At 42.3% G+C, this 9,913-nt stretch overlaps 1 protein-coding gene and 1 non-coding gene across 2 annotated transcripts in view; one reads left to right on the top strand and one right to left on the bottom strand.

Annotated features, from left to right (window-relative positions):
- The window catches only part of SLC14A2 (solute carrier family 14 member 2), a 67,919-nt gene that overhangs the window by 26,212 nt on the left and 31,794 nt on the right, over window positions 1-9,913 (top strand). Inside the window, exons 6-9 of the mRNA XM_007943848.2 lie at window positions 4,694-4,841; window positions 5,967-6,101; window positions 6,679-6,728; window positions 7,236-7,410. Of these exons, the coding sequence (XP_007942039.1) occupies window positions 4,694-4,841; window positions 5,967-6,101; window positions 6,679-6,728; window positions 7,236-7,410 (508 nt within the window). The remainder of the gene's footprint in view (window positions 1-4,693; window positions 4,842-5,966; window positions 6,102-6,678; window positions 6,729-7,235; window positions 7,411-9,913) is intronic.
- LOC122150282 lies at window positions 9,307-9,413 on the bottom strand. Its single transcript, XR_006163583.1, has one exon. It is a non-coding gene; the product is annotated as a U6 spliceosomal RNA (small nuclear RNA).

Here is a 9,913-nt window from a genome sequence, read left to right as displayed (position 1 = left end):
GACTGCTAACCAGAAGGCTGGCAGTTCAAACCCACCAGCCACTCCTCAGAAGGAAGGTTGGGCAATCTATTTCCATAGTGATACTGCCTCAGAAATCCAAGGAGGGATCGCTATGAGTCGAGTCTGACTCGACAGCACATAACAACAACAGCAATGAAGATTCCATAACCCACCTAGCTGTCGCCAAACTCTGTTGTACTTTAGAATCACCTGATGCCTAGGTCTCAACTGCCCCACTCATGGCAATCAAATTGGGGCAATCTACTACCGTAGTGATACTGCCTCAGAAACCCAAGGAGGGGTCGCTATGAGTCAGGTCCGACTCGACAGCACATAACAACAACAACAATAGGGGGGAACTTGGCATCAGAATTTTTTTAAAGATCCCCAAATGATCCTCAAGAATAGTTGAGAAACATTGCCTGATATAGTGCCAGAAGATGAGCCCCTCAAGTTGGAAGACATTCAAAATATGAGAAGATCTGCCTCCTCAACAGAGAGGTCACCTTAATGATATGGATGGAGTAAACCATTCAGGACCTTCATTTGCTGATGTGGTACAACTCAAAAAGAAAAGAAATATTAATAATCAAACATGAAGTGTAAAAATATAAGTCTAGGAAAACTGGAAGTTGTCAAAATTGAAATGGAATGCTTAATGATCAATATGCTAGGCACTAGTGAGCCAAAATGAACTGGTATTGGCCATTTTGAATCAGAAAATCATATGGTCTCCTATGCTGGAAATGACAAATTAAAGAAAAATGACTTTGCATTCATCATCCAAAAGAACATTTCAAAATCTATCCTGAAGTACATTGCTGTCAGTGATAGGATAATAGCCATACACCTACAAGGAAGACCACTTGATACTACTATTAATTCATATTTATGCACCAACCACTAAAGCCAAAGATGAAGAAATTGAAGATTTTTACCAACTTCTGCAGTCTGAAATTGACCAAACATGCAATCGAGATGTATTGATAATTACTGGTGATTGGAATGCAAAAGGCAGAAACAGAAAAGAAGCATCAGTAGTTGGAAAATATGGCCTTGGTGGTAAAAATTATTCTGGAGATCACATGATAGAATTTTGCAAGACCAACAACTTACTCATTGCAAATATTTTTTTTCAACAACATAAGGAATGACTATAGATGTGGATCTCACCAATGGAATAGACAGGAATCAAACTAACTACATCTGTGGAAAGAGACCATGGAGAAGCTCCATATCATCATCAGAACAAGGCCAGCAGCAGATTGTGGGACAGATCATCAGTTGCTCATAACACAAACTGAAGTTGAAGCTGAAGAAAATTAAAATGAGTCCACAAGAGCCAAAATATGACCTTGAGTATATCTCACCTGAATTTAGAGACCATCTGATTTGACACATGGAACACCAATGCCCGAAGACCAGACGAGTTGTGGGATAACATCAAGCACGTCATTCATCCATGAAGAAAGCAAAAGGTCATTAAAAAGACAGGAAAGGAAGAAAAGACCAAAATGAATGTCAGAAGAGACTCTGAAACTTGCTCTTGAATGGAAAATAACCAAAACAAATGGAAGAAATGATGAAATAATAAGAGTTGAACAGAAAACTTCAAAGCATAGCTCAAGAAGACAAAGTGAAGTATTATCATGAAATGAGCAAAGAACTGGTGTTAGAAAATCAAACAGAAAGAACACACTCAGCATTTCTCAAGCTGAAAGATCTGCAAGAAAAAATTCAAGCCTTCAGTTATAGTGTCGAGGTTTCTATGGGCAAAATAATGAAGGATGGAGGAAACATCAAAAGAAGATGGAAGGACTATGCAGCGTCACTCTAGATTTGGTCAAGCTGGTCAAAGAATTGTTCAGCATTCAACCATTTCAAGAAGTAGTATATGATCAAGAACGGATGGCATTTAAAGAAGTCTTCTAAGCTGATTTGAAGGAATTAGTGAAAAACAATGCTCCAGGAATTGATTAAATACCTATTAAGATGTTTCAACAAATGAATGCAGCACTGGAGGGGCTCACTCATTTATGCAAGATATGTGGAAGACAGCTACCTGGCCAGCCAACTGGAAGAGGTCTATATTCATGCCCATTCCAAAGAAATATGATCCAACAGAATGCAGAAATTATTAAACAGTATCATTAATATTACATGCAAGTAAAATGTCACTGAAGATAATTCAAACATGCTTGTAGCAGTACATTGACAGGGAACCACCAGAAATTCAAACTGGATTCAAAAAAGAATGTGGAATGGTAGATATCATTGCTGATGTCAGATGGATCTTGGCTGAAAGTAGAGAATACCAGAAAAATGTTTACTTGTGTTGTATTGACTATGCAAAGACATTTGACTGTGTGAGTCATAACAAATTATGGATAACATTGTGAAGAATGAGAATTCCAGAACACTTAATTGTGTTCATGAGGAACTCCAGACAAAGAGGAAGTCATTCATACACAACAAGGGGATGCTACATGGTTTAATATCAGGAAAGGTGTGCATCAGCGTTGTATCCTTTCACCATACTTATTCAATCTGTATGCTGACCAAATAATCTGAGAAGCTTCAGTATACGAAGAAGAATGTGGCATCAGGATTAGAGGACCAACCTGCGATATACAGATGACACAACATGGCTTGCTGAAAGCAAACAGGACTTGAAACACTTACAGATAACAATCAAAGACTACAGCCTTCAGTGTGGATTACACCTCTGTATAAAGAAAACAAAAATCCTCACAAATGGATGAATAAGCCACATCAAGATAAACAGAGAAAAGATTGAAGTTGTCAAGGATTTCATTTTACTTGGATCCACAATCAATGTCCATGGAAGCAGCAATCAAGAAATCAAATGACATTTTGCATTTGTCAAATCTGCCACAAAAGACCTCTTTAAAGTGTTAACGGGCAAAGATGTCACTTAGGAGACTAAGGTGCACCTAACCTAAGCCATGGTATTTTCAGTAGCCTCATATGCATGTAAGAGCTGAACAAAGAATAAGGAAAACCACATAAGAACTGATACATTTTAATTGTGATATTGAAGAATATTGACTGTACTATGGACCGCTAGAAGAGTGAACAAATCTGACTTGGAGTAAGTACACCTGGAATGCTCCTTACAAGCAAGAATGGCCAGACCTGGCATCTCATGCTTTGGTCATCTGTCAGAATGGACCAGTCCTGAGACAGGATATCATACTTGGTAAAGGAAAGGGTCCGCAAAAAAAAGGGGGAAGAACCTCAATGAGACAGGTTGACACAAGTGGCTGTGACAATGTGCTCAAGTATGGCAAAGGTTGTGAGGATGGTACAGGACTGGGCAGTGTTTCTTTCTGTTGTACAAAGCGTTGCTACGAGTTGGAACTGATTCAATAGTTCCTGTCAACAGCAAAATGATTCCAGTGTGCAGCAAAGTTGGAGAACCACTGAGCTAGTAAGCACTTATTATGTACCCAGCCATAAAGGATCCCTGTCCTCAAAGAGGTCATATGACTTGGGAATGGAGAAGAGTTACGGAATTTTAAATCTGCATCATCTACTCAGCCAGCCTCCTCATGCTACAGAGGACACCAAAGCTCAGAATGAGGAAGTGACATGCCCACAATCACATAATGAAGGTGGAGCCCTTGACTTCCGGGTCAGCGCTCTCCCTACTCTGCCATGTTCCCTCATTTCCTTTCTGCCAAAATATGGATGAGTCATCCTGGGATAAAAAAGGCCATCTGACATCACTGCCAAATAAGCCAGCTGCTGTCAAGTCAATCCTGAATCATGGCAGCCCTAGGGTTTTCAATGGCTGATTTTATGGAAGTAGATCACCAAGGTTTTCTTCTGAGACACTTGTGGGTGCACTCCAACCTTCACCTTTTCAGTTAGCAATTGAGAGTGTAAACCATTTGCACTACCCTCGGGCTCTCACTGCTGAGTTAATTGTCTTAAATTCTGACACCAAGTCCCTCTTGGGCTCTGGAATTCTGGACATTCTCTGGGTTTCCCCCACACTACCTTCCCTCAATGCTAAGGACTCCCTGAGAACAGGAGAAATGTCATCTTCTTCTCCTGGGAGCCCACAGATCCTAGGGTAGCACTGAATATGCAGCAGCCATCAAAGAGGCCTTGATGGATAGACTGTGAGGGTGGTAAAGAGCCTTAGACTAGGGGTCAAGGTCAGAGGCACTAGCCAGGGCTTGGTCACTAAGCTATGCAATCTTTAGTCAAATCATCCCTCAAAATGGCCTACAATATTTCCAGGTATATTTCCTAGAATATTCACAATATTCCTAGAATGCTTTTAGGATTGTGGAAAGTCTGGAGAAAACCCCTCAGTGCCCTGATACCTTCGATGGCAGTCTTGAGCCTCCAGACTCTCCAGTGCACTCAAAGCTTCCACTCTCCAGGCAGAAGCCCATGTTCCTTAGAAGCATTAGTGCTCAGCCCCTGTGTCAGGGGTCTGCCTGCCTTGCACGAAGGATGCTCAGATGCCTGCTGGGTGGTGGAGTGAAGCACTATTTGTTCCAGTTCTTGCTCTCCTATGTTCTCTCACACTCTGGAGGCAACAGTTGGCCTCCCGTTCCACCCCATTACTTCCCCAAGAATGGCTCAGTCCTAGCCCTGAGCCCCAGCCTCTGCACTATCAACCCATGCTTGGATGACCTGGACTCTGTTGACTTTGCAGCTGTTACAAGCCATCCCTGTCGGGGTCGGCCAGGTGTACGGCTGCAACAATCCCTGGACAGGTGGCGTGTTCCTGGTGGCTCTGTTCATCTCCTCACCCCTCATCTGCTTGCATGCAGCCATTGGCTCAACGGTGGGGATGCTAGCAGGTAGGACATGACCCCCACTCTACAGGGAGGGACTGGGATGTTTTTCTTGTGGTTATTTCTCTCATGCACACAGCAAACACTCTGGACTTAAGGCTCTTCACTGCAGTGTTAAGACACTGTCAAGGACAGGGATTTATTTTTCCCTTTCTTGAGTCTCCAAAGGGAAGAGATTTCAATAATCAGACATGTGGAGAGATGTGAGGGAACCGAAGTAATTTCAAACATTAAAAAATTGCCAAAATAGTACAAAAGATGCTCATAAATTCTTTACTGAAATTCACCTATTATTAACATCTTACCCCTTTTCATGTATCATGCCTCTGTCTCTCTATACCTATCTACATGTATATATGCATAATTTCCTGAACCTTTCTTTTTAAATTTTTATTGTGATTTGGGTGAAAGCTTGTGGAGCAAATTCATTTTCCATACAGCAGCTCCCATACACTTTGTCTCATGACATTGACTACAATTTCCCACAATGCAACAGCTCCCCTCCTACTTCCTCCCCATAATTACCTCTTCCCTGTGTTCTTTCCACCCATGTACTCCTGCCCCCTGAGCTGTCACCCTGTGCATACACAGCCCTTCTATCCTCCCATGATTGATCTCTCCAAGGAGTGTATCTACCTAATGTAAATGTTCAGCTCATATGCCTGTCTTTTGTTTGGCTGGAAGCTACAGGAGTGGGTCCAGACTTGAAGGGCAGCTAGGGGGCATAGTCTCATCTCCTACATAGATCCCCCTCCAAGAGGTTGACAGTGATATCTGAACCATCTTTTGTAAAAGGCATCTTCCTTGCTAAACATGTAGCTGCTCTGCTGAAAGGCAAGGGGAAGGATCTGGAGCCCCACCTCCTTGATGCCCCTCACCCCAGAAGTAGTCATACCTATTTGTGAAACTTAAAACTTCAGAAAACAGTGTGAAAACTATTGCTTTCTTATCAGTGTTGGTTTATTAAGACTAGATATCTTTGTGGAGGCTCATTTGGCATGGAGGGGCTAAGGTGTGGAGTGAATGACAGGAGTGGGGTCAGACCTGCCATCCTGACACTTGGTGCCACCACGGGATGGCCTTTGTGCTGTGATCAAGAACTGTCCAGAAATAACACGTGTTGTCCCACAGCTCTGACGGTGGCCACACCCTTCAAGACAATCTACATGGGCCTCTGGAGCTACAATTGTGTACTCTCCTGCATCGCCATTGGAGGCATGTTCTACGCCCTCACCTGGCAGACTCACCTGCTGGCCCTCATATGTGGTGGGTAATCGAGGAAGATGACAGCCAAATCACTCTGGCTATTCTTTGCTCTTCTTGGTTAGGTGAAACCCATGGTGATCACTGATAAATAGATCATCAGTGGTAGAAGGACCAGCAGCAGGGGCCCTAATACCAGTGCAGCCTTTAACAGTTGAGGAATTAGAGATTCCTTTGCTGTCAAATGGGGCAGTGGCCATTATTACCGTTATTATATTTACGCAATGTTTTAAAGTTAGCAAGGAAATCATGCATGCATTTTCTCATGTGCTAGTGACAGCATACCTGCTCTTTATAACTCTACATCAACTATTTGTAAAGTACCACTAAACATCAGGCCCTAGACTAGGCAAGAAAGATACAGTGGTGATGAAGACACATAAGAAACCTGTCTTTTTGAAGCCATGCTCTAGCGGAAGAGAAGTAATAGTACAGCTAATCATTTAAGATGGTGATGTTGACAAAGATTGGATATCATGGGAGAGGGAGTGAGGCCTCTGCTCTAAGACTAGGCAAGTGACTGGGAGGCAGGACCAGGCTGGGGGAAGCTGACTCTCTGATAGTCCTTGTTCCTCCACAGCCCTGTTCTCTGCATACATGGGAGCAGCCATCTCCAACATAATGTCAGTGGTAAGTATGGACTCTCCTGAACCCAACCCTAAGTGTTTTCCCCAGCTAGGGCCTCAGGACACTTGGAGTCTCATGGAAGAATCCAGCTTATGGTAGCTGGTGTCTGCACAACTCCTACATTAAAGGTATCCAGAGTTTGTCCAGAGAATAACTTGCATGCATGTACACATGTCTCTGGTTGATGTGTGTGTGTGTGTGTGTGTGTGTGTTTATGAAAGAAAGAATGATGTAACCAGCAGTGGAGAACATGAATGAACAGATGGAGATACTGGTGTATGGCTGGATACAGAAGATTATCCTTAGGCTAATTTTCAGCTCCATCATTAAAAGACTCTGATTGTGCCCAAAGATGCCAACACTTCAAATTCCATGACCAATTACGCTGGCATTATGAATTTAAAAACACCAATGCATCCTCAATAGCTTCTACATCCTTCTCCCCTGGGGCCTCTGGATCAAAACAGGGGACTAGGAACATTCCTCAAGCCCCAATACTTCTGTCTTTAGGTTGGCGTGCCACCAGGCACCTGGGCCTTCTGCCTTTCCACTCTCATCTTCCTGCTCTTGACGACCAACAACCCAGCCATCTACAAGCTCCCACTCAACAAAGTCACCTACCCAGAAGCTAATCGCGTCTACTTCCTGACAGTGAAAAGCAGTGAAGAAGAGAAGTCCCCCAGCGGTGATTAGTCAAGGCCCAGGCAGAAATGCTTTGTCTGGAGCCGGTGTCTGCACCCTGTGTCTGCCCCCTGTGTTCTCAACGCTGGCCAATCAACTGTAGCACTTCTTTGCCTCTCCTTGAGCCTATGTGGACCCAAACAAACCTGTAACTCTTTCCCAGAAGCTGATTTTCTCTCTCTGTGCCTAAATCTCCATAACTCTCCTTTGTAGGACATTAGAGGAAATTGGTAATAAGCTTGCTGGAGTTATAAGTAAGGAGTGTGTTTTAAATGTGATTGATCAAAAATAAAAACATCATTTAGTCTTTTGGGAAGGTACTTAGTTGATGACCTTCTTGGCTTGTTTAACCAAATCATAGATGCTCCCAGGCAGGAAGAGCAGGTAGATTCATAGAATCTCAGAGCTGGAAGGGTATGTGAAGGTCATGTGGTCCCACCATCATGTGATACATGAGTCCCTTCTTTAATGGAGGTTAGGGACTTCAACTCTTTGCAAGGCTTCCAGATGGAGCTCAATTACCCAAAAAGAGGGAGGACCCTCAGTATACTCTAACAAAGGTAATCAGAAACCCCATTCATTCATTATGTCCAAATTGTCCTAGAAAAGTTCTTCACCTATCCATTAAGCCCTTACAAATCTTCACCCAGAATATTGAGTCTAAATGGGAATGTTCCTTTAGCCATGCTTTTAATTGGATTTCCAGAAAAGTGAAAGCATTTGAAAATGAAAAAAAATCTGTCAGTTCACTTGGATGAGATTGGCCCTTCTGTTGCCACTCACTTCAATAGTTTGTCATTTACAAGGTACCACTGGCCACAAGCATCTGGAATTTTTTCTCCCAAGTTCCGACTTTAGCCCCTGATAGGAATTAAAATTTAACTGCATTACAAGCTGCCAAACTCAAAGACAAATGGATAAGGACTATGCGATTCAGAAAAAGGAAAAAGGCAAGTATAGAAAAACCACAGGGACCCAGAAATTCTTTATCTTATGCTATGATCAATATGATCAGATATTTATGAAGAAAATAGAAAATAAAATAATCACCTATTTTGTAATAAGAAAGTACTGCCTGAATGAAGTGTTATTAATCACTAAATTAGCATACCACAAGAAATTATACATGAATGATGAAATGCTTTAAAATCATCTTTGTGGCCTAAGAGGCAGAAAATTGATGGCATTTCCTAATGTGGCTGGAGGAGCTCCTCATGGAGGCTGGAGAAACTCATTAGGTCTGGCTGGAGAAGAGACTACATCACCCTTTGGGCGTGGATAAGGATAGGGCAGAAGTAAAAAATCCTCACCCCTCTAAGAAAAGTCTGTATGAAGCAGGTAACTCTGCTGAGAGGCAAATGGCAAATGCCCAAATGGCCTCAAATCATCTAGTGGAACTGGAGGGCTCCCTGAAGTGATCTTGTCCCACCCTTGCCAGGGCTTTTCCATCTCACTGACCCACAGAGTAAGCAGACCCAGGAAACCTAGATGTGCGGATTCACACTAACAGCATAAAGCTGGGGGTGGGGGCAGCCACTTAAGAGAAGGAGTAGAGCTTTGGGACCCCAGTTCCCACTGTTTTACTACTATCACTCTCAAATTACTGACAGCTCTTGGTTGTACAAATGGCAGTGCCCATGTTGAACATAAATTTGGAATCATTCAAGAGAGCAGAAATGCAAGGAGAGGGGGAGGCTTTAGTGGACACCATCTCACCCCCTTCCTTCTAACTACTGGCCTGTCCCCCAGTTTCCTCATCTCCTCCCCCTTGGAATCTTACCAACTCCCCCTCCCATTTTTAACTCCTCTCCTTCAACACTGATGAGTTCAGCCGTGAACCATACCATCAGCCATAAGATGGTCTTGTCCTGCTGCATTTTTCTTTAAAAAAAAAAATGACAGATAGATAGAACACTTCACGAATTTGCATGTCATCCTTGCACAGGGGCCATGCTAATCTTCTCTGTATCCTTCCAATTTTCGTCCACGTGCTGCTGAAGCAAGCACCCTGCTATATTTTTCAGTGGTAGATCTGGAATCATCTTTCCAATCTCTTCATGGTAGTTGACATAGTCAAGTTTCCCACTTCTTGGGTCAACTTTGAGAGTTTGTGTTTGCTAGGAAGTAATCTATTTTCTTTCATCTAAAAAATTTTTACCATGGAGTTATTCATAATGTTTTCATACAATTTTCATCTCTCTTGTATCGGGGGTTTTGCCTCCTTCCTCTTTTTGGATCTTATATAGTTTTGGTCTCTTTTCCTTAATCAGGTTTGTGAAGGGTTCATCCACTTTATTTACTTCTTCAAAGAAGCTGCTTGAGACTTATTTTTCCTTTCTGTTTGTTTTGGGTGGTTTTCTATTTTATTGATTTCTTCTTCCTGTTTTCTCTTGGTTTATTTAATCTTTCCTTTTTTTCCTAATGCCTGAAAATTGATAGAAAGTTCCTTCATTTTAGATCTTTCTTTTTAACAATAAAAGCATTTAAGGCTATTGATTTTTTTTTTT

Source organism: Orycteropus afer, unplaced genomic scaffold, assembly GCF_000298275.1.
Source record: "Orycteropus afer afer isolate SDZICR_OR568_19922 unplaced genomic scaffold, OryAfe1.0 scaffold00113, whole genome shotgun sequence".
Classification (NCBI taxonomy): Eukaryota; Metazoa; Chordata; class Mammalia; order Tubulidentata; family Orycteropodidae; genus Orycteropus; species Orycteropus afer.
The sequence above is the reverse complement of the archived record's forward strand: the minus strand, read 5'-3'. Positions and strand labels throughout refer to the sequence as shown.